Raw genomic sequence first — 27,613 nt, 5'->3', positions numbered from 1 at the left:
AAAGTTACTATAAACCTACTTTGCTACATTTCAACTTTGCATGAATTAAATCTGTTGCTCCAGACACTTGTCTCCATGCTCAGCTCATTTTAAATATAGGAACCAAAGAGTGAGAAAATTATATTGACTTGCAGCGAGTTAAATTATGGGAGTGGGAGGGAGAATCCAACATCCCTCACCTGCATGCTCCTTTTATTTTTAAAGTAGGGTCACCTATTCCCACTTTATATATAGATGGGGGGCAACATGAATGATAGCCCTGTCATATGTAAGTTGACCCATGAATCTAGGCCTAAAAGGAAATACAAGGTTACTAGACTGTATTATGTATTAAAACTCCAGAAATGAGTATGAGAATATGAAACATTTTACCTTTATTTTAAGAATACACACTGTAAAAATGATCAAAAGTTGAGTTTATTTCTTTATATGTTTTACACCAAAGGAAGATTAAAGTAAATATGATGCAATATGTGTTTCAACATATAGCTGTTGTTCTATTGGATACATGAGCGCAAGGAGAGTTACAACAACAAAAATTAAAGTACACATTTTGATTAATTTGCAAAAGTAGATAAAAAGTTATTGCAATCATACTTCAGTCAAACCAATTAAATGTTATTGCCAGCATAGATTCAGCTTTTAACAGTCTGGACAGATCATATTACAAAGCATAAGTTTATAATTCAATTCAGTTTTTAAATCACAAATACAATGCAAGAGCATTCAGGTTGCAATTGTCACCATTAAAGAGACTTCTGTAAAAACATGAATTGCCACATTTGTTAAGGCTCCTCTTCCAGTTGGACGGATGTAAATTCTATGGGATAAAGTGATTGATGGGACCAGTAATCATAGATTACGCCTTTTACAGATTAGATCTTTCTATTGGAGCAACATGGGATGAAGTTTGTGTACAGCTATGAACACAATCCTAGAAAAAGGACAAAAATTGTTAAAAATAGCACAATTTTTAAGAGGAAGTTTCTTATGGACAAGTTGGAGTGGGAGAATCTGACGATGCACAAACTACCAAATCCAAAGATGAGAGAGTAGAACTGATGGCAGTTTTTTTCATTCTTTTTGCCGTTTCCCTCCATTGCTTTAGTTGTTCCCTCTCATTGATCCCACATGAAAGGAAAATAAATATTGCAGTCCCAGAACTGGTGCACTTTCCCCATGGTTATGGGAATGTGTTTGAGGAATAGAATGGCTTTACAGTCTCTGTTTGCTGTTACCACCACAGCACCAACAATAGAGTAGCAAGATCAACAGAGGTTTCTATACCCATATCAGGGAAGACTTTTGAAGGTAGACTACCCTTGCTACACACAGGTGTCATGAGAGAAAGGTCTGCAATACCCTAGAGCCCTCGAACAACTTCTGAGTGACCATAGGATTCCATTCCTAAAGGTATTCAACTTCCTTAAAAAAGGTATTGATATTATTAAGCAAGGCATTATCCTAAAAATCTGATGATTTGCTGACATATTGGCAAATATTTCTCAAATATATTTTCATGTGGTATTTACGAAAAAATATTTTTCTAATGTTATGTAACTATAAAGTGTTTATTCACCACAGATACAAATATGATTTCCTTTCATCCTAAAACATTCATATATCTCCAAGATGTAGTTTAGTTTCATACTGGATCTTCCAACTGGGAAATATATTCACTGATTTAACCTTACAGTTTTCCCTCAAAAAAAAATAGATAAGACTAACAACTTAACCAAATTGAAATGTATCCAACACTACACAGATGTAGACACTGAAATATTGTAATGAAGTACAACATAATTAGGACTGGGTGATCAGATGGTAAATCAGTACAAAAATCAAGTAGGTGCTGAGTCAAACACCTGCAAGAGACCATGTAGGTGAGGCCTCTAATTAGAGCTGTCATTTGTAGATGTTAAGCCTCCATAATCTCAATCTATAAAAGAAGTAGGGTGTGAAACAATAGAGCAGATGTGGCAATAGAGCAGATATTGCTGAACTACAATTCCCATTATCCCTTGCCATTGGCCATGCTTGTTGGTGCTATGGGAGTTGTAGCTCAGCAACATCTGGAGGGCCAAAGGTTCCCCACACCTGCAAGACAGCTAGGTAAGCTCAGACACGGGCTTTGGCCACTTGATTGGCAGCATTGTATTTAATGGAGAGGTTGCATTTTAAATTTCTCCCGTACACTGCGCTCAACATCGAAGGCCCTCCTCCGGGTGCCTAGTCAGAGAGACGCCCAGAAGGCGACTACAAGAAAGAGGGCCTTCTCGGTGGTGGCCCCCGAATTATGGAACACCCTTCCTGATGAGGTTTGCCTGGCGCCTACATTACTATCCTTTTGGCGCCAGGTGAAAACCTTCCTCTTTGTCCAGGCATTTTAATATTTTTAATATTTTACTATTTAATATTTTTATATCTGTTAATAGTTTGTATTTGTATCTAATGTTTTAACAGACAGTCATACGACACACCTTTTATAATTGGATGATTAGTTGGTTTTTAGCTGCTTTTAAATTGTTTGTAAGTGTTTTATTTTTTATGTACACCGCCCAGAGAGCTTGCTATGGGGCGGTATAAAAATTCAATCAAATAAAATTAATTAATTAAATAAATAAATTAATTAATTAAACATTCACCCCTCCACGGTTTTCTCTTCCCATTATCCACTCCCAGTCTACTGCATCTTTGCATCTTATTTGCCCTAACCTCGCAGCACAGAGTAGGTGAAATTGAAGCTGGCATCATACCTTTTTACTACTTTCAGCATTGAATCTGTCCAGGTGGGCTTGAATGCAGGCACCATAATCAGGATGAACATCAGTAAAGTTTTTCACCTAGAAATTGCAAAACGTTGAAGAGCAAGTATAATGTTGCATTATTTCTTTCCAAGCCCATTCTCTACATCTACCTTCTCTAAACTGTCGACAATGTCACTTGCAACTGACATAGAGATCTGAAATTGACTGCATATGAATTGATTAGTCTCCATCTTATCTCCTATTATAGTATTATTCAGTTTTATGTGCAAGAGTCCAAAGGTGAATGTTATTTTTGCATGCAAAAAATGGCATTGTTCATAGGCTTTCTATGCTATATCATAACCAAGAGGGTGCTAAATATATCCAGGACTTACTTGAAAAGCTTATCTTTCAATGGGCAGAAGATGTCCTACACTAGTTATAGTTATTCTGCTATAATTTGATTTTAAAGATGCAATTCAAGAAGAGCTTATTACAAAGGTTATTTATCTTAGCTTTGTTTGGCTTTTTTACCTTACATATTTCGTCCTTCTCATATTGTATTTTGATGCATCTTAAAATAGTTGTGTGCACACCTTTCTAAAATTATTTCAGGATGTATTTTAAAAGCATAGAGCAGATGTCAGCTAATGCGATATACTACTTACAGCTTTCTTCTGAATGAAAAACTGAGCACCTTTAAGATGGCCAGCAATGTTCGCACAAAGCCTCTCACGCTCTTCCTCCTTCAGTACTTTCGTATAAAAGTCTCGTACCTTTAAAATGAGAGTTGAAGACAAATATCTTCTCTCATTATAAATGTATCATTTTGCATATTAATTCAAAGTTTTCTAAAATAAAAATAAAACTGTTAACTTAGAAAGTCTCATCAGTGCAACTCGGCTATCAGCACAGGGAAGGAAAGGGATGGGCACTAGGTTTATTCCAGAGAAGTTTCAGGTCATTTAGAAAGATTGTGCCTTCAACCTGTTTTCAAGGCAGGAGTTTTGCAGATGTCTCAAGAAAAAAGCTGATGGTCAATTCAGTTCATTTTTTTTTTAAAAAAATCAGCGTATTTATTCAACCCACATCCAAAGTGAGGTAGCCTGCCACTTCTATTCTGCTTACTTGAGACACATTATCCTCATTTGCACTATTGAAGCGTTGTACATCACCCGAGACAAGTACGCGGGGCTCCTTCAAATTGGGCTGGTCCTCTGGGCCAGTAAAACTGTTTGGATAATAGTTAGGGGCACCACCTAGGAAAATATATGTATGCATGTGTCAGGAACATTTCAGCTGTGCCTCAAACCAGTTATGTTTGTAAAAATGTAAATGGCATACAGCAGGAATCACTTTTCAGAGAAACAAGGCAACCAAACTCTTTCAATACAGGTCTACGATTCTTACCTAGTTCCAATTTCCAAACTGAGAGCTAATCAGGGTATTAATTCCCTGTTACTCTTTCCATACAAAATAAGATTAATGAATTTCTTCATTACTAATGTCTTTACTGATAAGCAGAATACTTTGAGTGGGATCTAACAGAATATTCCAGAAAGATCAACTACCTGTTATTATGAGCTCTTGGTTGACTAGCAAAGTTTATTTTATGCAAGTTCTCTGAAACAATACAATCACTTTGGCATGACTTTAAATATAATTTTATTGCAATTGTCCAAATAGTAGGCATAAATGCTTGAAGCTAAAATGACCACTGCCATATATTCATGTATTCATTTCTTGTGTCTCTATTCATATTGTAATACCCCTTTTATTGAACTATTTTATGCATCCATATACTTCAATTAGGTCATATAAGGTCAATTTTGTTTTTAAAAAAAGTTCACACAGGGCAGCAGACCAGGGGCACTGCAGGAGGGAAAGGGGAAAGTCTCATTGTGTGAGCAAAAGTCTGACTTCATGATCTTAGATTAAGTTAAGAATCTAACATGAAGAAATATTAAATCACATTTTCAAACTATGTTGTCTATGTAGAAAAAGTCCTTGCAGATAACCTCTGAATTACCTTGGTTGTCAGAAACACACATAAATCCATCTCTCTGGTAGTTAGCCACTCGAGCGCGGTATGGGCAATTTACAGGAATTTGAAGATAGTTGGGTCCCAGACGATGTCTGTGAGTATCTGGATATGAGAAAAGACGACCCTGGAATAATACATTACAGGGGCAAGAGTAAAGGAGGGTAACTTTTCTTTGGGGTGGTGTCAGATTGCTGCGCAATGCTTTCTGCTATACATACTTTTAATGGTGACACTATTTGTTTTAAGCTGCTCCTGTTCCCAGCACGTACAACAGAGGGAATAATTGTTTTTCACGGGGGCAATACAAACACAATGTAAGAGCAGATCTTTTGGATCAGACAAGAAGTCTGTTTCATATAGTGAAAACCAGGGTAATTATCAAGTGTATGAATCTGAATGCTCTTCCCAGGTGTGATCAAGAGATAATTCCTAGAGAATTTATGACCTGCTTTGAGCAGTTTGACAACGCTGAAAGCTATTGTGCAGTTACATTCTTAATTTTGATTTAGAATAGCTGACTACAGACGTTGCTGTAATTGCTAATAAGCATACTCCCCACAACACAATCATATGTAACCAACTAGAGAATCGTGTTTTCTCTGGGTCTTCCTGTCTTTAATTTGAAAAAAAACCCTCATATATTTTATTTGTTTCCTTTGTTTCCTATGTTTCCAGGCAATACAAGTTTGAATTGGCAGTAGAGAAACATTATCATTCTGCCCTAGGAAAGAACAAGCCCCATGGGCAATAATGCAATATTAGTAGAACTAGATGGCTGGAGTATTCTGTTAACACTGTTTAAAGAAATATGAAAAGGTACTATATACTGGTTACCTGTAACATTTTATCAGGGCTAGGTTCAATCCCTGGAGGCATGTTGCTTGGATCAAAGGCAAGTTGTTCCACCTCAGCAAAATAATTGACAGGGTTCCTATTTAAGACAAGTTTGCCCACAGGGATAAGAGGATAGCCTTTGTGAGGCCAAACCTATAAAACGTGACAAGACATTTTATGACAGCCATTTTTCAAATCATTCTTTCCACAGACATATGTAATATGCAGGAGAAAGGAACACAATATATATATACCTTAGTTACATCAAAAGGATTGAATGGAAATTTCTCGGCTTGTTCAAATGTCATAACCTGGATATAGAAACTCCAAGATGGGAAGTTTCCATTAGCAATAGCATTATAAAGATCACGCAGGCCATAGTCAGGATCTTCAGATGCCAGTCTTCCTGCTTCTTCAACAGGAATGTTTTTGATTCCCTGATCAGTCTGCAAATGTTCAAATAGCATCAGTTAGATTTTTCATTAATTTTAATTAATAATTGCACACTAGTAACAACTAAAACAAGAAATATCGGAATTCTTAATGACAGAAATCTCTGTGCAGAACAGACTACGATCTAAAGATCTGCTGTGGGGAAGGGCATAAGAAGCTGCCATACTGAAAAGAAGCCTATATCCAGAAGTGGAGATATGTGCAGATATCACTGTTCATAAACCAGTATCCGAAGTGCAGTATTCCATCCCTACATAACAGAAGTAAAAAGGGGATAAACATGTTGCCAGGTACTGGTTTCTTTGTTAAAGAAGCAGAAACGGGTAAGAACTCCAGGTGTGGCTTTGTCCAGCAATTAAGTGCACATCAAAATTTGTTTTAAGTGTCAAGAAATCATACAGTAAAGCAATGAATAACAGACTTGCTGCTTTTCCAATTTAAATAAGCTAACAATGGATAAATGCAATAGTTTAGGTGGCAATACAGTGAGGGAACACAAAGCTTCCAAAGGCAAACAGTCATTTAGGAAAAATCATTCAATTTTATGATTGTACAGGAAGTGTAACTGAATTTTGTCACTCCTGACACTATGTATTGTATGTGTCTAACACTCACTCAAACAAACACATTCCCTGTCACATAAGTAAGAGCTGCAGTGCCAAAAATGAAGGTGTCTGGCCCATTCTCATCATTAAACCACTGGAACAGTAATTTATTAGGTCTAAATGACTATCCTATAAATCTTTCAAGTAACCTGCAAGTAGTAGCATATGGTAATATTACTAGACTAGGAATGCAACAGTACATTTTCAAAATCAAATAAGTAAACAACATTTTAATCTCCCAGTAATCCTGGTTTAGAAGTAGTACATTGTTATTAAAAATCCTAAACAAGAAAACTGAAATTATTACCTTTGCATGGAATTTGCAGTACACTGATTTTCCGCTAGAATTCACTAGCTTAAAAGTATGTGATCCATAACCATTCATATGACGGTGCCCATCTGGAATGCCACGATCACTGAACAGAAATGATACCTAAATATAAAGCAATAAACAAAACTACATAGGGTATCCTTCATGAAAACTCAAGTAAAAACAACTCAGTACACTTTTGTATAGTAGACTGTGGATGTTTCTGCACAGAAGAATAGTTTATTCTTAGCATGATATCCCCCACCCCCATGAGCCCTTGTCCTGCACTAATCGTGCAATATCTCATTCCCACATAATTCATTTGAGAGGGCATTCCAAGTGAGAAAGCCTTGCATCCCATCAATACATTATATGTTCTGAAGGGGGAACATACAAACTCCAATTGTCTGCTTGAACAGGGGCAGGTGGGCTTTCAGTAATTGGTTCTGAACAATAAATTACACAAATATTGACACATTAAAAATTAAAAAGGTTTACATAATAGTGTGGGCTTGAGAGATAAGGAAAGAGTTGTGGTGCATATTACTCATGAGAAGAGTTCATATACAGAAGTGTGAAGAGAACTGGTCTTTTAACTTGCATCTTTGGGTCTCTGCCTTTCTCTTTGAGCTGTTTTTTAGACGCATGTAGGGTAAATGAAGTGGCTGATTCAGTCTGCAAGGAAAAGGAAGACGGGTAATTAGAAAAATAAATCCTACCTGGTGTAGAGACTCAGGGCGAAGACTCCAGAAGTCCCATACCATGTCTGGATCTTTCAGATGAGTCTGTGGGTTTCTCTTTTGGGTATGGATAAAGGATGGAAACTAATACAAACAAAATACAAAGAAAAAATTACAGTACTCTGTATTTGTATTATCTACACATTCCCTTGTACTAAGTTCACTTTGAAAATACGTATCTGTAAATCAAGTTCTGTAAGTTAACATACCTAAGTCTACTATGGCAATGACAGAATCATAAATCTTAAAAGCAAAAAGCAATTGAAGAAACAGGAAAAGCCATGAATTGTTTTGAACAATCAAGAGAGCCTGACAAATGCAGTATTATATTCTCCTCCTTATTGCTAGATTTACAAACTTTGACAGAACTCATGAGAAACTTTTCTTTTTCCAAACAAAAAACTGAAGCTCAGGCCTGAAAAGACAAATACACTGACTACAGTCGCTCTGAAATAATGACTAAGGCTTGAATCCAATACATGTCTACTCAGACATAAGCTCCATTAGATTCAATGGGACTTGCTCTGAGGTATGTGTGTGTTGGATTACAGCCTTAGCCACTGTGATGTATGTTTAGTAACCCCCAGCAGCCTGCCTTTGAAGACTGTCTGGAAGCTTCACTTAGAGCAAAATAACTTCCTGTTTAATTACCAAAGTGAGCTGATGGGAATATATTATACCTGTGCTAGAACAACTGTATGGCTTTCATTATTTTTCTTGGCACAGTCTGAAGTGCTGGTGTTTATATATGGGAATACCTTCTCCAATTCCAGTCTGCTAGTACAATAGATTTTCAAAGGAGGCTCTGCCCAGAGTTCTTCCTTCATCTAAGTTAAGAGTAGTAGAGGTCTGTGATAGGGCCTGCTCAGTTTTGGCATTCTCTCTTTGGAACTTGCTCTCCAGGGACGTTTGCCTTATTCAAATATCCTTCTCATGCAGGGCTGGGCTTACCTCAACATTGCTAGCAAACATTTGAGCAAAACATTTGAGCAAGAGAGCTCATTTTTGAAAGCATCCCTGGTTGAACGCTTGTAAGCTCTACTACATTTTATCCAGTTCCACTGTAATTTTAATTATACTGCTACTGCTAAACCACCTGAACATAAATGGGAAATAGGTCAAGTCTAGAAATATGACTTAACATCCCATTTAAATTAATAGGTCTTAGGGAGAGAACTTGAATGCGCTCACCTTTGTATGATAATTACATAATGTAACTGAAATGAAGTATCTAATGGCAATCTCAATGTACAAATTACAAAGAATATACATCTGGACAAAAATAATAATGACTATTCAAAAGCTAACAAGAAGACACTTAATATGAACAGACTATTCCCATGGACATAGGACTTGTAATTTGATATTTGAAAATAAGCCATGTGGAAGAAACAAATCCAGGTATTTTGTACTTTAAACTTCTCTCTCCCCCTTTTATTCACCACACATTCATTTGTTTTGAATACCCAAATAAATATCCATCACGTTCTGACCTACCAATATTGCATCTCTAATAAAGAAGATGGGAGTGTTGTTCCCCACAAGATCCCAGTTGCCATCTTCTGTATAGAATTTCATTGCAAAGCCTCGAGGGTCACGAACTGTATCAGCTGATCCCGATTCTCCAGCTAGAAAATGAAGATTTATAAATGTAAGACACTGACAATTGCACACAGTCACAACATATACATCAAGGAAATAGTTGTCAAAAAGTTTTGTTTTCCTTATGCAAGACTTTTATACCCTGGAGACTGGCACCATGCTAATACTGGGAATCTAGTAGGAAACATTTAACTCCAAAGCCATCCATGCAAAAGTCTCATATAACTTGTTTGGGAACACAGTTATGAAAACCATTAAGTTCACAAAGTCACAGCCATCAAATGTGAAAACAGTTCTCCCAGCCTTCACTTCATGCATATTACAAAGCCTGAATTTAAAATATTGTACTGATGATCATACCAACATATTGCCATTTATAGCTTCTAAGAGGAACTGAATAGAAAGCGAACATTGTACACCAGTTTCCTAGCTTGATCTGTTGAGAGCTGGCAATGTAGTGTCCTCATTTGACATAATCTTTTGTTGTGAAACTCCATTTCTGATACCGTGTTGCTAAACTGCCTTTTCTTTCTGCAACTTGGGAACAGAGTAGCAGAGTGACTATATGGCCGCTCCATTCCTCTGCCAACCCGGTTATGATAGAGCAAACTCTTACTTCTGCCTGTATTCTTGCTGGAGGTTTGACTTCCCAAAAGTAGACTGCCTGCTTGGGTGAAGGAGGGCAGATTTATAAAGGAGACAAGGAATCCCTTCCTGCACTAGTCTGTTTAATAACATTGTGTAAAAATTAGGAACAGGAGCATTTTTTAAAAAGCATATCAAGCAGCTTATTTTTTAAACCAACTATATGGTCAGTTTCAATGGATGTCCCAACAGATGAAATATTATACTTATAGATAATTTAAAGTCTCATGAAAAGAATATCTGTAAGTAACGGTTCAATGAAGGCATCTTCATATACAACACAAATAAAATAAAACTCGTAAAGTGTTTCAAGACTTACCAACAGTAGAGAATCGAATGGCAATTGGAGTTCTTTTGCCAATATGCTCAAATACGCTTGCTTTGCAGTATTTGGTGATATCATGAGTCACTTCAAAAAAGCCAAAAGCTCCTAAAAAGGTAAAAAATGTTCATTTCATTAAAAATTGAAGTATAAACAAACAGTCTAAAAACCAGACTTTTGGTAACCATATCAGATAGGGCAGGGCAACTTAGGAAGAATGCTTCTGTTCCATATAGTGAGATGCTTTCCTGCTACATCTGTACTTGGCACTCACATAGCGTATTTCCCTTTGAACCAGATATAGTGTTATAGGAAACAAAAGATCTTGAATGTCCATAACAGACACTTTACAGGGACTGTTATAATTAGACAGGAGGTAGGAAATTTTGTTTATTCATTTTACACTTATTTTCTAGATCCTGTGGTGCTGTGAAAAAGGTGTGTGTCCATTTCAGGCATGATCCAAAGTTTTGTTTCAGGAATCCATGATGATCCCTTTATGCCTAGGCCAAAAGACCTGAATACATGCTGGCACAGCATCTGTGAATACAGGGGATCCGTCTTCCTGCCATAAAACTTTTGATATAACCTGGAACACAGTAACAGATCATATATTTTCCTTGCAGCTGGGTGTTTTGGTTGCAGACAGCTATCTGACAGCAGCATCTGTGTGAGCCCTAGACAAGAGAACCATGGTTCCTCCTTTAATCAAAACAAACAAACAAAATAATTTTGTATCTGAAGCTGTTCTTGCTAGGCTGGAACACCACCTTTGGTTAATTGGGATGAGCCTTAAAGAAGCAAACTTAATTGAGCTAATAAAATATTAAGCTATAAAGCTAATGCTTTTGCCTGTTTTACAATTTGATTCATGCTTGTATGTTTTATAGGTTTGTGACAGCTTTTATTGTCCTGCTAAAGGCAAACGTAATTGAGCTAATAAAATATTAAGCTATTGATCTAATTAAGCTATAAAGCTAATGCTTTTACCTGTTTTACAATTTGATTCATGCTTGTATGTTTTATAGGTTTGTGACAGCTTTTATTGTCATGCAAGAGGCGGCTGGGCCTTACTTTTGGGAGAGATGATTTGTTTTGATTTCAAAAACACTTTTAGCCTTGAAAGTTGTCCTCATCTGTAATGTAAATGTAGTATTACTATCACCATTCTGCTTTTTAGTTTAAGTAGAACTTGGGAATAAGGTCAGGTTTCCTCCTGCTGCGGCATTCATTTTCTGCATTTATTATCTGCCCTGCTAGAATCCAAGAAAGCCCATGTCAGCCTTTTTTGGTTCTTTAAAGACAGAATTAAGCCTCACAAGATCTGTAAGCCAATATTAAGTCTCATTATTTGATCCACTAATAACTTTGGGTATGTTTTAATTTGGCATACTCCCTATTCAGAGTTGAGTTGCTTATCTTTTCTGTTTTAATTGAAATGCAGACGACAACATGAAAAACATTCCAAAATGTCATTAAAAATGGGAGATGGGTGTAAAGGAAGTAATAAAACATGAACACTCCTTACAATGGACACCTGAAGGATGAGACTAGTGATTCCTCTCACAGATAAAAGCACATCAGGTGGCTATTACTCGTACTTTAAAAACACTCAAAGATGAGGATTTATTTCTCAGGTTGTTATGGACTGGTCATGAAGCAAGAAAGATCATTTCTTATTAATGCATAGAGTTATTGAAGATTCAAATGAAATTTTGGTGTGATTTAAGAACAAAGTATCTCTCTTGCTTTCCCTGTTTTATGATTTTATTGCTCTGAGTTTTGAAATCTGAAAGTTTACTTCAGAAGAGGTAACCTTTGCCTCTTTCTTCTATGCGAGAAAGCTATGCTGCTCAATTTTTAAAGTTTTTCAAATGTGAGATGCTTGTTCCATTGGAGGATTACTCCCTGTATAGATGTTTCCAAAACCTACATTCTGGAAATTACACTGGAAAAAAAAAGAACAGATTCATGATAGATACTATTAAGAACCACTTGGGATAAAGGGCATATCTCTTCATTACCTGGCCAATATTTATGACTCTTGGTTTTGCTAAGGTGAAAGACTCTAGGCTCCAATTAAACAAAACAGAACAAAAATTAACCAGAACTCATAAATTGATAACTAAATTTTATGAAAGGAAATTATTTAAGGGATAACTAGATAACACCAATCAGAATGCAGGAAAAGTTCGAACTACCATCAGTTGCCAAATATTAACACAAACACACCTGGGGGAATATCTCTGCCTTTCTTGGTGTGGTATTCTTACTGATGCTTTGGCCTGAAGATTAAAGAAGGGGACATTTTTTGATAGATGCTTACTCTCTCAAACAAACAAAGCCCTGGTTCACACATCACTTTAAACTATAGTTAAACTTAACTATGGTTTAAAGCCCCCTTTAGGGTGCACACCTTAACGTGGTGAAGGGGTTTGAGAGTGCTGAAGAAACTGAGAGCAATGCCGTCAGGAGTCGAGACCAAGAGGCTAGACTCCTAGCAGTGGCACCCAAGGCGGAATGGTCAAAGCTGAGACATAAAACTAAGATGCATCCAAACTCAGAGGAAGGCAATGGTAAACCACCTCTGAATATCTCTTACCACGAAAACCCTATGAACAGAGTATCCAAAATGCAATACGAGATAGTGCTGGAAGATGAGACCCCCAGGTCAGAAAGCACTCACTGAGCTACTGGGGAAGAACAAAGGACAAGTACGAGTAGCGCTGTGACTAATGACGCAGCTGGGTCAAAGCTGAAAGGAAGCCCAGAGGCTGATGCACACAGATGCGAAAGGAGAATCTGGAGTTGTACAACAAACACAAAGGAACATGGAATGTGAGAAGCATGAACCAGGGAAAGTTAGAAATTGTCAAGCAAGAAATGGAGCGTATCAACATTACAATACTTGGCGTGAGTGAATTAAAATGGACTGGAATGTGACATTATCAATCAGGCAACTACAAAATATTTTATGCAGGAAATGAGAAATCAAGAAGAAACAGGGTTGCTTTAATAGTGAGAAGTGATGTAGCAAAAGCAATTAGGAGCTACAACGCAGGGTCTGAGCGAGTGATATCAATGAGATTAAATGGCAAACCTATTAACATAACCATCAACCAAGTCTACGCTCCAACATCAAATGCAGAAGAAGAAGAATTGGAGAGATTTTACACAGAAGTACAGGATGAAATTGATCACACACCAAAACAAGATATGATGATAATCATGGGGGACTGGAATGCAAAAGTAGGGAACAGAGAAGAATTAGGAATTGTGGGGAGATGGGGCTTAGGTGACAGAAATGAAGCATGAGAAAGACTTATTGAATTCTGTGAAGCCAATGATTTGTTTCTTCCTAACACATTTTTTGAGCAACCAAAAAGACGACTGTACATGTGGACATCACTAGATGGCCAATATAAGAATCAAATTGATTATATAATTGGAAACAGAAGATGGAGAAGTTCCATACTTTCTGCAAAAACAAGACCAGGAGCAGACTGCGGTACAGATCATGAACTGATCGTATCGAAAATCAGAGTAAAGCTAAAGAACAACAAAGCACTCATAACACCAAAATACAATTTAAATAACACCCCAGAAGAATATAAAGATCAAATAAGGAACAGGTTTGAGGCTTTAAACTTAGTTGACAGAGAACCAGAAGAACTATGGACTGAAGTTAGGGACATTATCAGGGAAGAATGCAAAAAGACAATACCTCTTGTTAAAAAGAGAGAAAGACCTCAATGGATGACTGAAGAAACTCTTAAAATGGTTAAAGAGAGAAGGAAAGCAAAAGAAAAAGGAGATAGAAACACAGTCAGAACCCTAAATGCAACTATACTAGTACGTACGGACAAAGAAAACTATTACAATAGTTATTGTATAGAAATAGAAAAGGACAACAAAATGGGAAGAACAAGAGCCCTATTCCAAAAGTTTAGAGAAATGAAAGGGAAATTTAAACCTAGAGTAGGGATGTTGAATCAACAGGGGAACACACTGACTGACCGAGATGAAATAAAAGGAAGATGGAAGCAATACACTGAAGAACTCTACAAAAGAGATGCAAGGATGACAGATTCATTCACGGAGAAACCATATGATGAAGAACCGGAAATTTTAGAATGTGAGGTGAAAGCTGCTCTTAAAATTCTTGGAAGAAACAAATCACCAGGAATAGACGGCATACCAATAGAGTTGCTACAAGTTACTGAGACTGAATCTGTCCAAATTTTGACTAAAATTTGTCAAGAAATATGGAAAACTAAACCATGGCCCACAGACTGGAAGCGTTCAATATATATCCCACTTCCAAAGAAAGGGGATCCCAGAGAACGCAGTAATTACCAAACTATTGCCTTAATATCCCGTGCAAGTCAAGTAATGCTCAAGATTCCACAACAAAGGCTCTTACCATATATGGAGTGAGAAATGCCAGACGTCCAAGCTGGATTTAGAAAGGGAAGAGGCACCAGAGATCATATCGCAAACATACGTTAGATAATGGAACAGAGCAAGGAATTTCAGAAGAAAATCACCTTGTGCTTTATAGACTACAGCAAAGCCTTTGACTGTAGATCATGAAAAACTATGGAATGCTTTAAGAGAAATGGGGGTGCCGCAGCATCTGATTGTCTTGATGCACAACCTATACTCTGCACAAGAGGCTACTGTAAGGACAGAATATGGAGAAACCGATTGGTTCCCCATCAGAAAGGGTGTGAGACAGGGTTGTATTTTATCACCCTATTTGTTTAATCTGTACGCAGAACATATCATACAGAAAGCGGGATTGGACCAAGATGAAGGTGTGAAAATTGGAGGGAGAAACATCAATAATTTAAGATATGCAGACAATACCATACTACTAGAAGAAACCAGTAATGATTTGAAACGAATGCTGATGAAAGTTAAAGAGGAAAGCACAAAAGCAGGACTACAGCTGAACGTCAAGAAGACTAAAGTAATGACAACAGAAGAGTTGTGTAACTTTACAGTTGACAATGAGGACATTGAACTTGTCAAGGATTATCAATACCTCGGCACAGTCATTAGCCAAAATGGAGACAATAGTCAAGAAATCAGAAGAAGGCTAGGACTGGGTAGGGCAGCTGTGAGAGAACTAGAAAAGGTCCTGAAATGCAAAGATGTATCACTGAACACGAAAGTCAGGATCATTCAGACCATGGTATTCCCGATCTCTATGTATGGATGTGAAAGTTGGACAGTGAAAAAGGCGGATAAGAGAAAAATCATCTCATTTGAAATGTGGTGCTGGAGGAGAGCTTTGCACATACCATGGACTGCGAAAAAGACAAATAATTGGGTGTTAGAACAAATTAAACCAGAACTGTCACTAGAAGCTAAAATGATGAAACTCAGGTTATCATACTTTGGACACATCATGAGAAGACATGATTCACTAGAAAAGACAATAATGCTGGGAAAAACAGAAGGGAGTAGAAAAAGAGGAAGGCCAAACAAGAGATGGATTGATTCCATAAAGGAAGCCACAGGCCTGAACTAACAAGATCTGAACAGGGTGGTTCCTGACAGATGCTGTTGGAGGTCACTGACTCATAGGGTCACCATAAGTCGTAATCGACTTGAAGGCACATAACAACAACAACAACATGGTTTAAAGGTGGACACACAGCACACTTGTGCACAGGGCAGAGGGAGAATGTGGCCAGTTCGCTTCTCCCCCTCTCCTTCTGTTGCCACTCTGTCAGGAGCTAAGCCAAAGTCTAGCTTAGCATCACATCTGAATCCAGCTTGTTGTTTGCTTCTCTCCACACAAACCATGAACTGTGCAGAAGGGCAGGGCAGGGGGAAGCACTACATTCAAGAAGTGCTGAATTCAAGCTTCAGCTGCAAAGGAAGAATAGGGAACACACAGAGGGTGTTTCCATTTCTTCTTTTTAAATGTGGCACTTTACCAAGCAGCTGCTGCTTTGCCTGTTCCGCACCTGACATCTATGACATCAGATGATGGACAGGTGGGCATGGCTTGCTTGAAGAAGTCTTGTGGGTCAAATGGAAAGGCCTGTTGGGCCTAATAAGGCCCACAGATGGAGAGTTAAACACCATTTATTTAAAGAGATGTGTGAATGCTGCTAATGTTTCCTTACTTGTTACTTTTGGGGTTTTGATTCTGACCAATTGCTTCCATTGAAACATAAGAAAAACTGGAAGGTTGTGTTATTTTTCCATCTAAGTTCCTCATGCAGTTATTAGACAGGCACCATCTCTATTATCTTTTCGGCATCTACTGAAGACCTTCCTCTTTCAAAAAGTCTTTTAAGCAGAGACCTTATCCCAGTTTTCATCTGTTTTGGAACTGCTTTTCAAGATATTTTTAAATTTTTTAAAAATGTTTTAAGATGATTTGTTGTTGAGATGCTTTTAGTGTTTTGTTCTTTGTTTGTCGTCCTGGGCTCCTTCTGGAAGGAAGGTCAGAAGTTTAAATAATAATAGTAGTAGTAGTAATAGTAATAATAAAGTTTCTAATTTTTCCAAATTTCCTCCCCCCCCCCGATTTACACATTGCTTCCCTCCATGAAGCATTTTCACATATATTAATCCAAAATCTAATCTAATTAGAGTTCTCTCCTTTCTAATTTAAAGCTTGCTTTTATCTCCTGGTAAAACTATTTTTTTACTTTTGTTTGAAGATTTCAAATAATTTGCAACTTATTATTTCAGACACTACTCGAGAACCTTGGACTTCCCATTTGAGTGGTAGATATAATTTATCTTATGCTGGAAATTCAATTGCTTTTGCTCTTAAGTTAGCAGGACTGGAGGGAGGGTGTTAGAAGATAAGAAAGCAGCTATGAGTACAACATATTTTTATTTATCACCTATGATTTCTTGTTATAACAATAAATGCAATTCACTTTATATTTCATTTATTATTTTACCATACCCTTGTGATAGCTACACTGTAATTGCTTAATTACTATGCTTTAATATAATATAGTGTTTATTTTATAATCATGTTTTCAGTGTTTCTAATGAACAACATACTTAGGGCACCCTTGTTTGACTCTGTAGGAACAGTGATTTTTTCCTATTAAATAACTATTAATCTTTATCGTCTCCTGTTTATTCTTTGAAATAAATAGCCCCATTTTAAGAAGAAATAACATTGTAATGTTGCTTAAATTTCACAAGCTGCCAGAGCACCAAAGCTCTACTTCAGGCTGGCCCAAAGGCTTGCACTCACTCAATGGAATATTTGACCTTTTCTTCCCCCTTTGAGCACCTTACCCCTATGCCAAACCATAATTTTGAAGAACTCCCTGCAGATTCAAGAGTATTTTGGCATGCAGCCTAGAGATTAGTAATCCCATAAACTCAGGTCCAAAGCAGCCTGGGGCACGCTGAACTAATTGAGCAATTCTGTGGTTTCTAACTAATATACTTAAGGTTTTTTTCCACAGATTTAGCGAGGGCAACTCATGCATACTTCTGTACATGGATTGCATTTCTAAATTAGATCCACACATGCAAAATGGTGTTGTGAAGGATCTTTTTTTTAAAAAAAAAACCCAACCCTAAATTCAGTAGCAAAAGATACAGAACTGAAAAGAGGATCTGAACTGTCGGCTCTGATCTGATAAATTTGCTTGATCCAGCTTCAGAGTCTTGTTACACGAGTGTGGGAAACACATTCTGTGAACTTTTGTTTTCTTGTTCCTTCTGTGCACAAAATTACGGGCTTCACAAATGTGAAGTTAGTTCACAACCTTTAATTCTCCACTTTTTCCTTTTAAAGCAAATAACTTCTAACACTAACCTGCTCCTTTGGCATGTACAACTCTCTCAGGAATCCTCTCTCGGTCAAAGTGTGCCATCTCATCAGTGAAAACCACATCCTGAACCAAGAGAGGGCCTTGCGGACCCACAGTCATGACATTCAACTTATCTGCCACTGGGATACCTGCTCCTGTGGTCAAGGCATCCGGTTTCTAAATTCAAAGAAAAATAAAAATTAGGACAATGAAGAGTACACATAGCTGATCATACTTTTGAGTAGTTTAGTGAAAGTACTCATAGATTATTTTGACTACATGATGTAATATCCTTCCTGAAGGAAATTGCTTCCTGCATTAACTCTATTATTTCATAAGAGGAATTATTAGGAAAGGATAGGTTTGCATGTAAGAAACTAAATGTTAAAAGACCAATCAATGTGTGAAAGAGGAAAATAATTTCAAAGAGTTCTCATTATTAAATAAATTTTCAGGCAACCACCACCACCAATCTTTAATGTCATTAGATTTAAAAAGTATATGTAATTAAGTATTTTACAGTGTTTGTCCTTTACCTCCAAGCTTTCAAAATAACCTTAACAAAACAGAGTGCTCAGTTTTCCAGCATCTTATGAAAAGTTAATAATTTTAATGCCTGGGGCATGAAAAATAATTTAATTCCCAGCATAAATCATGACACAAAATATGAGTCAATTGTTAAAGGCCAAATACAGCCTAACTACACAGTGGGGAGGAGAGCCTGGCTGGCAGTCGAGTCTGTGAGTTTAAATCCCCGCTCGTGTCTCCTGGGTGCCAAGGGCCAGCTAAAGATCACCCCCACAGTGAGTGGCTCAGGGATTGCATACCCTGCCACCTGTGCAGCCATGGGCAACCTGCAGAGTCCCAAGGAGCCCAGTTGCCCCCCAGCTGGCAGTTGCTGACAAGGAAGGGGCTGGCTTGTGCAGCTGTGACAAGCTGAGCAGGCCCTAGCCAGACTAGGACTAGCCTCAGAGGGAGGCAATGGTAACCCCCCTCTGAATACCACTCACCATTAAATCCCAATTCATAGGGTCGCCATAAGTCGGGATCGACTTGAAGGCAGCCCATTTCCATTTTCATTTTATAAAACTGATTTTCATAGGAAATTGTCCTATATTGAAAAGCTACACCCTTTTGGTTGTTCTCAGATTACAAAAATCCCATCTTGTGTACTTTTTGTGAAAAGACATAATATAACTAATAATAATGTTATCTGGTCAAAAACACTTAAATAAAATTGGGCTTCAACTAGAAAACTAACTCATCTTCTTAGGTCTCAAACTAGTGTTAGACAAGTGTTTATTAAACAAATTTAATAAACTAAAACTAATTTAATAAATTAAACTAATAGAAAAATATAGACAATTCAAATATCACTGTAGGAAACTACAGGTACAGTAATATACAAAATCTGGCATTCAGAGCTAGTAGAGACAACTGGAGGGTTAAAATCCATCAACAGTGCTTTTGGAAGGTAGTTAATATAACTGGAAACCAGACATAATGAGGATAATAAGCTATGAAGTGCTCTTGAAATTCAGATAAATAATTAAATTAACAATAATCTTGCATCAATTTTTAAGTGTCTCCCACAGCAGCCACAACTCCACCCATAAATGAATCTTTTAGAATAACTACACAGGGGTATTTTATCTTCCTGGCGCCACCCAAGCAGATCCATTCAGAGGATAAAAGCTTTCTTTCTTCTTTCAAAAGGTACTATAAAGGTGCAAATTGTTTTTTCAACTCTTAAAATGTTTTAATCATACATTAAGTCTACACCTAGATTCTTGACAATGCGACTACAAATGAAGTCATTAAGATGTACTCAATTAAGTCTTACTCAGAGTAGACTCATTGAAATTAACAAACCTAAGTTAGTAATGTCTATTAACTTCAATGGGTCTGCTCTAAGTAGGACTAGCACTGAATACCACCCATCCAATCTAAGGGCACTGAGCGAGGCATTTCAAGAAGAGCTATTTCTTACTCTTTCCCAATAAACTTTGATCAACATGTCACTCAAGACTGCAGTAATGCCATAAAAAGTAGTTGTGTTAAATCACATATTTCTTGAGGTCACATGAATCAAGGCATTATGTGCTTCGGCACAGTTTTACACAAAGAATTCCCTCAGCATACCCTAAAAGGGTGCTGGTACAGCATAGTGGATGGAGTGTGGACTTTGTTTCAAATCCCTAATCAGTCACAAAGCTCACTGGATAACATTTGGCAAGCATTGATTTTTCAGTCTAATCTACTTCACAGACCTCATGTTTTGAGAAAAGTGGGGAAACCCCGGTTTAGGGGGAATGGCCTAGAATTGTGCTTTACATTTCTTCCTAAGGGTGAAGCATGCATCAGAAATATGGTGGTCGGAAGCACCTTGGGAAATTTTTGAAGAGGGTCCTACTTTTGTAATGTTCTATGAACAATCCATTCAAGGTTATCTCTTTCAAGATGCTCTTTCAAGGAGAACAGAAACATCACATTATTCATGAGAGTTAAATAGAATATTTGCAAGAACTTGGCTCAAATTTCAGACAGAGTGTAATATTTCTAAGACTGCTAGCTCTTTTTAAAGTAACAAAGATCCCAGTTTCTAATTGCAGAACATGCAACAAATTTGTTTCTATGTGTGCATAAGAATACACTGTTCAAAACTGTTCTGAAAATGTTTGCAGATCATCTGATGCTAGTAGCCAAGAGATACAAATAGCTACTGAGTTACATAGTGGAAGGCACATGGACTCTATTCTGCATTATCATTCTAATATCTCTCTTTTCAGTCTAAAAGAATGGTATCATTAACAGATCTTTGTGTCATTTACTATGGTTTAATAGCAAAATACATGAAGATGCAGACAATGAGCTTGGATTCATGCCACAACTTGCCCTCTCGATCCATGCCCATGTTGACTTATAATGACCAATTGGGAGACTTGTCAACCTTATCAGCATATTTATTAACACACAGTTCTCAAATATGTGCCTGTAACCAGTAGTGGACAGGATGAAAGTGGATAACTTGAGCTCAAGTCAGTTAAGAAACAGAGTTGATGATAGTATCAAACTAGTCGGTGGACCTACAAGCTAGAGAACAGTGAACCAAAAAACTGGAGAATTTCCTGGACAGAACCACACTTCCCTATAAGGTTCATAGCTTGGGTATACTGCCCAACACTGGTCCTGGAGCCCTAGGTAACAACTGTGGCCCAGGGTGCATCTTACCAGCTTCAACAATATGCCAGCAAAGCCTGCTGCTGGAAAAGAGAGACCTGGATAGCGTCATTCATGCTTTGGTGACCTCCAGATTAGAAGACTAATGTGCTTTATGTGGGGAAACCTATCAAGTACCACTATAGTTTGGAAACTTCATGTTTCATGTATTACAGAATGCAGTGGCCTGTCTGCTAACAAGTGTGGACAACATTAAAAATATAACTACCTTTGAGTTATCTGCACTGGCTGCAAGAGTGTTTCCAAGCCCAATTGAAAGTGCAGGTTTTACCTTTCAACCCTAAATGGCTTGTGTCCCAAATTTAAGGAAAAACAATACTGCTTGCTATACATAACCAGTTCACTCAAGAACTCTAAATTGGGTATGGCAAAATTAGCACCACAGCATACGACTTGTAAAACATACCTGAAAAATAAAATTAGTACTGAGCCAAATGAGTCCTCTGTTTTGTGTTTTCACACCTATTGAAAAACACTATCACCCATTTCCAGGAATAGGGGGATATTCAAAAGGAGGAAATATGTTTCAAAATATGTTGAAATCAGTTTTTCCTTTAGTTGGAGTTGAAGAATTTAAGCAGAACTTGCCAAAAATGCCTGAGATGTCCAAAGCCAGCTAAGAGTCCTGCAAATTGAAATCATCTAATGGCTGCCACAAACGGGATAGTCAAGCATGGTTGCATCAACCCTTACTTTAGCTGTTTTGTATTTTGTCAGTTTTAAAAAACATTTATCATATTTTAATTTGTATTTCATGGATTGGTTTGCATGAAACGCATTGTTAGCTGGCCTGCACACTCTTGAGTGGAATGGTAGAGTAAAAATATTCTAAATAAATATTTCCTACTGGGTTTTTCTTAAAAGAAAAGCAAATTGTCAGAAGAAATATAAACCATAAAGGCATGATCTTATGCCAGTATTAACTACAGGCTACATATATACTTGAGTTAAGTGTGGTGGGTATGCCCTGCTATCCATATGGGTGATATCCAATGGTGCCTGTCTGCAAGGGGAACAGACTTCAATTTGTGCAACAGGAATTCTGCTTCCTCTCCTCACTGCTATAGGCCTGTGGGTCCCCCAAACCTGCTCCAGAGACTTGGGGGAGCCCCCAGAGCACATTAAGAGGGCAACTTAGGAGAAGAGGAGAATGGGAATTCTGTTCACACAGAATTGTTGCTGGATGTTACTCTGTGTGGGTGTGTACACATCTGTGTGATCAATACAGATGGGTGCAAGATGCCTCTGGGCTAGTACACAGATGAGTTATACCTTTGGCCCGTCTCCACCCATGTTATATTCCTGTTTGCATCCGTAACCATTTATGTAACCAATATTTTCACAGGTGGTGTTAAGAAGATTGTGACAGAGAAGCCACTCCACCTCCAGCTGCAGATATTGATATTATCACTTCAGCACTGGTGTAGCTTTCCCATTTGCAATGGCATCTCTCAACCAAATTCAACAGTTGTTTTCCATCACAAGATGACTTTGCAATGCATTCAGATCAGAGTGGATTCATTTAAAATCAGTGCTATTTAATTTAGTGATTTAAATCATCAAGGTAAGATTTAAATAACAAATTTAAATTAAGGTCACCATTTGAATGGGACCTTGATAGGCTGGAGCATTGGGCTGAAAACAACAGAATGAAATTCAACAGGGATAAATGCAAAGTTCTACACTTAGGAAACAGAAACCAAATGCACAGTTATAAGATGGGGGATACTTGGCTCAGCCATATGACATGTGGGAAGGATCTTGAAATTGTCGTTGACCACAAGCTGAATATGAGCCAACAGTGTGATGTGGCTGCAAAAAAGGAAAATATTGTATTAGGCTACATTAACAGAAGGATAGCTTCCAAATCGCGTGACGTATTAGTTCCCCTCTATACAGCGCTCATTAGGCCTCATCTTGAGTACTGCGTTGAGTTCTGGTCTCCGCACTTTAAGAAGGATGCAGACAAGCTGGAACAGGTTCAGAGGAGGGCAACAAGGATGGTCAAGGGACTGGAAACCAAGCCCTATGAGGAGAGACTGAAAGAACTGGGCATGTTTAGCCTGGAGAACAGAAGACTGAGGGAAGATATGATAGCACTTTTCAAGTACATAAAGGTTGTAACATACAGAAGGGCCGGGATCTCTTCTCGATCATCCCAGAGTGCAGGACATGGACTAATGAGCTCAAGTTGCAGGAAGCCAGATTTCGACTGAACATCAGGAAAAACTTCCTAAGTGTTAAAGCCATACGACAATGGAACCAATTACCTAGAGAGGTAGTAGGCTCTCTGACACTGGAGGCATTCAAGAGGCAGCTGGACAGCCATCTGTCGGGAATGCTTTGATTTGGATTCCTGCACTCAGCAGGGAGTTGGACTTGATAGCCTTATAGGCCCCTTCCAACTCTATTATTCTATGATTCTATGAATGCATATATTCTTTCTTTACTACAACAAATAAAATGTATTGCTTTACAGCTATGTAAAGCCTTCATATGAGTACTGAGGAGCATAATTCAAAACTTTTGGCATAGACTATATACCCTTTGCACTACAGAATTTTTATCTGCTTATAGATAAGAAAAGCAATTATGAAACTAACTGTCCTTTGCTAGTTCATGCCACAGGCAAAGATACTAAGCAAAATCGGTCCTGCAGCGTTCAAGTAAACAACGAACTATGAAACTAGTTTCATGAGTCAGCAGTTTGTCTTATGTCTTGGGAGTGAGGTCATCTGTTCATTCCAAAGTCAAAAAGCCACTGAAGTAGTAGAAGCTCTTTGGATAAGCCCTTATGCCAATGTGCATCAATAGCAATACATTCTGTACTGGATTTCAACTACCCTAGTGGTTAAAAATACTTCCAGTAGAATCAATCAAATCAGATTAAAAAGTTCTGTTTTACTGCTACACATAGCATAAATATTTACTATCTTGAATACTAGAGTCTGGGTTTTTATGTTTTCATGTTTTAGGGCTGTTAACTGATTAAAAAAATTAAGTGGAAGAATCATCTACCTTTAAGCCACTGAACTGGTTAGTTATTCAATTACATTTCAATGTATTTGCATTGTATCAAGAAACCAGAACACAAGGAGTAGTTTCAAACAGCTCTGGGGTCAAAGTACTGTAGACACAGCCATGGTCAAAGTCCCTTTCTAAAAGACTGTCTGTTCCCCACAAATGAAATAAGCTGCCAAAATAGAATTGCAATAGTGTTACAACTCAGATATGAGCCATGCCAGAAGCCTGCAGCCACATAGCACTGGCCTGAGAGTTGAGGGGGAAGCTGCTCCCTTCAGTTTCATTCTTGCCAGAAGCCCTGTCCATCAACCAGGAGGGGTTCTTCCCAAAATTAAAGACTATCTCATCCCAGAACTACAAGGAACTATTCGACAGTAAATGCCTTCTGGAGATACTGAAGGTTGTGCACCTTAGGTGTGGCGGCACCTACCCTGTGGAACTCCCTACCCTTAAATATTAGGCAGGCGCCATCTCTGCTATCTTTTTGGCTCCTTTTGAAGACTTTCCTCTTTCAACAAGCCTTTTAGGTTGAGAACTATCCCAGTCTGCATCTGTATCAGAATTGCTTTTAATACGTCTTTTAATATGTCTTTAACCCTTTTTTAAAAAAAGATGTTTTTTTAATGTTTTTAACGTTGCTTTGTTTTAATGTATTTTAAGGTTTTTTTAATGATGTTTTAAAGTGTTTTTAGTGTTTCTGCTTGCCGCCCTGGGCTCCTTCTGGGAGGAAGGGCAGGGAATGAATGAATGAATAAATAAATAAATAAATAAATGTAAGAAGAAGAAAAAGAGTAAGTTTTCAGTTAGGTTACTCCTGGTTAAGTATGTATAGTATTGCAGAAAAGGTAGTAGTTTTCAGTGAGGTTACTCCTGGTTAAGTATGTACAGTAGGGCCCCACTCATATGGCGGGTTATGTTCCGGACCCCTGCCGAAAAGCAAAAACCACCAAAAAGCAGAACTCATTGAACAGAATGGTGCGCGATGCACAAAAACCACCGTAAAAGCGGAACAAGCCCCGTATGAGTGGGGCTTTAGTCTAATTACATCTAATTGAGAACGCTGCATTAGCAAAGCGCCATAAAGCAGGGCTCTACTGTATACTCTTTGACCAGCTACTGAAGCCTTCGCCATCAATATTTCTAATATTTAAGGGCAGGGAATTCCAAAGGGTAGGTGCCACTACACTAAAGATGGTATCTGCAGGAGGCCCTCACCTGCAGAGCACAGTGATAGACTGGGTATATAAGGAGTAAGACGATCTCTCAGGGATCCTGGTCTCAAATTGTACAGGGCTTTGGACACCAAAACCAACATCTTGAACTTGGCCCAGTAGCTAATGGGTAGCCAGTACAATTCTTTCTGCAGTGAGGAGACATGTTGGCAATACCTTGCCCTGGTGAGCATCTCACCACCACATTGTGCACCAGCTGTAGCTTCTGGACCAACGTCAAAGGTAGCCCCACATAGAGTGCATTACAGTAATCCAGCCTGGAAGTTACCAGTGTAGAGACAACAGTGATCAGGCTATCCCTGTCCAGGAATGTCACAGGTGTCTTATCAGCCAAAGCTGGTAAAAGACACTCCTAGCCACTGAGATCACCTGGGCCTCTAGTGACAAAGATGGATCCAGGAGCACCCCCAGTTACACAAACTTCAGAATTATGCCTTGAAATGGGCTTCTGATTTGAGTGTGAGTGCTAACCATAACTTGCCAATTTGGACAACTAATTATGGATAGCACTAAAGTGAAAATTGAAGAGTGAAGCTGTGAACAAGAACAAGAAAATGAGTATGCAAGCGTGCAGCCACCAAATCCCCCAAATCATGGTCTGAGTTGAATACCCAACTGTCAGAATTGTTAATTTGCTCCACTAAGTTCCAGTGATGCTTCATGACACTGAAGAAATAGGTGGAAAACCTATGCTTCAAAGGTTCTTTTCTTTTTATATACTTGCTACTTCAGTAAACTCTCATTGCTGCCAGCCTAATGAGCTCAATTATCAACCCATTTTTTTCTTCATGTGCCATGAATTTTCTGTAGCTTATCAGCATTTCATCTCAATTCTTGTACAAATCATTGGCATTTCTTCTTATTTCTTTGGAGACTATTGCCACTGACTTGTCTCCTTTATTTTCTACTGCCTTTCTTAATGTTGCACATTTATGTTGGGAAACTGTGTAATCCTCATGTATTCCTCTTGTAACAGGTTCATTCACCCTGTGCATAACAATTTCTATTGATCTAAACGGGAATGTATGTGCTTAGGTTTCTTACACCGAAATCCAAGAAACATCAGGTGCTTAGCTTTGGCTAGATCATACCTGCTCTTTGGTACCTCCCTCTATAAAATAGTACATAACTTATTATTAAAAACGTAAAGGTGTCCCTGCACTTATAGTGAGAGTCGTTTCTGACTCTTAGGGTGACGTCTAGCGACGTTTACTAGGCAGACCGTATATATGGGGTGGGATTGCCAGTTCCTTCCCCGGCCTTTCTTTACCCCCCCCCCAGTGTATGCCAGGTACTCCTTTTGCCGACCACGGATGGATGGAAGGCTGAGTGGACCTCTACCCCTTTTACCAGAGATTCGACTTCCTCCTTCCGTTGGAACTGAACTCCGGCCCTGAGCAGAGCTTCGGCTGCGTTACCGCCGCTTACCACTCTGCACCACGGAGGTTCATAACTAGTGTCAATGATATCATTTAACTAACAGCTGCACCCTTCGCCATGTAAATACTTCTGGAAAACCACTAGTGGTGTTAACTATTGTCAGGCATGACAAGGGCAATTTCCAAGAACCAAAGATTAACCATATTAGTTTTATTTTGCAGCAAAAGCAGTATGGAAAGCTGCCCAGAAAAGCTGCCCAAAAGGCAGTTCTCTGGACATCAGCCCATGATGCAAACAACCCTTAACTCCAAACATTTTTATTTGCACTTTGCTCCCTTTTATTTGCAAAGTCCCTTCCAACAAGCAATGCTCCACATAAGAGTGACCCGATGCAATACTCAGACAGAGCTCCACTAGGTTTAGGGCAGGTAATGGGATTTAGGACAAATACTGCTTGCCATATCACAGCGCTAGAGGCTGAGAAAACCTATGTCTACCACAAATTCCCATCGCCTTCACAGCTATTAAGGACACAGACGTCCCATCCTCTTCTATGGCTATCTGTCACCCCAACAGAACAAAAGCACTTGGCCCCCATCCCAACAATATCGCACATTGTCCCTTCATTCG

The 27,613-nt window shown here is 38.3% G+C and overlaps 1 protein-coding gene across 2 annotated transcripts in view; it reads right to left on the bottom strand.

Annotated features, from left to right (window-relative positions):
- Window positions 1-399: 399 nt before the first annotated feature.
- Window positions 400-27,613, bottom strand: part of CAT (catalase) — a 52,533-nt gene continuing 25,319 nt past the window's right edge. For both annotated transcript variants that reach the window (XM_061610747.1, XM_061610746.1), the window contains exons 2-13: window positions 18,113-18,284; window positions 10,300-10,410; window positions 9,231-9,361; window positions 7,713-7,817; window positions 6,991-7,116; window positions 5,880-6,071; window positions 5,626-5,778; window positions 4,777-4,915; window positions 3,876-4,006; window positions 3,416-3,523; window positions 2,757-2,843; window positions 400-934 (exon numbers count right to left, since the gene is read on the bottom strand). In XM_061610747.1, the coding sequence (XP_061466731.1) occupies window positions 869-934; window positions 2,757-2,843; window positions 3,416-3,523; window positions 3,876-4,006; window positions 4,777-4,915; window positions 5,626-5,778; window positions 5,880-6,071; window positions 6,991-7,116; window positions 7,713-7,817; window positions 9,231-9,361; window positions 10,300-10,410; window positions 18,113-18,284 (1,521 nt within the window). In that variant the 3' untranslated portion in view covers window positions 400-868. The remainder of the gene's footprint in view (window positions 935-2,756; window positions 2,844-3,415; window positions 3,524-3,875; window positions 4,007-4,776; window positions 4,916-5,625; window positions 5,779-5,879; window positions 6,072-6,990; window positions 7,117-7,712; window positions 7,818-9,230; window positions 9,362-10,299; window positions 10,411-18,112; window positions 18,285-27,613) is intronic.

The sequence above is a fragment of the Rhineura floridana genome, chromosome 2 (assembly GCF_030035675.1).
Source record: "Rhineura floridana isolate rRhiFlo1 chromosome 2, rRhiFlo1.hap2, whole genome shotgun sequence".
Classification (NCBI taxonomy): Eukaryota; Metazoa; Chordata; class Lepidosauria; order Squamata; family Rhineuridae; genus Rhineura; species Rhineura floridana.
Note: the sequence above shows the minus strand (reverse complement) of the source record. Positions and strands in the feature narration are given on the sequence as shown.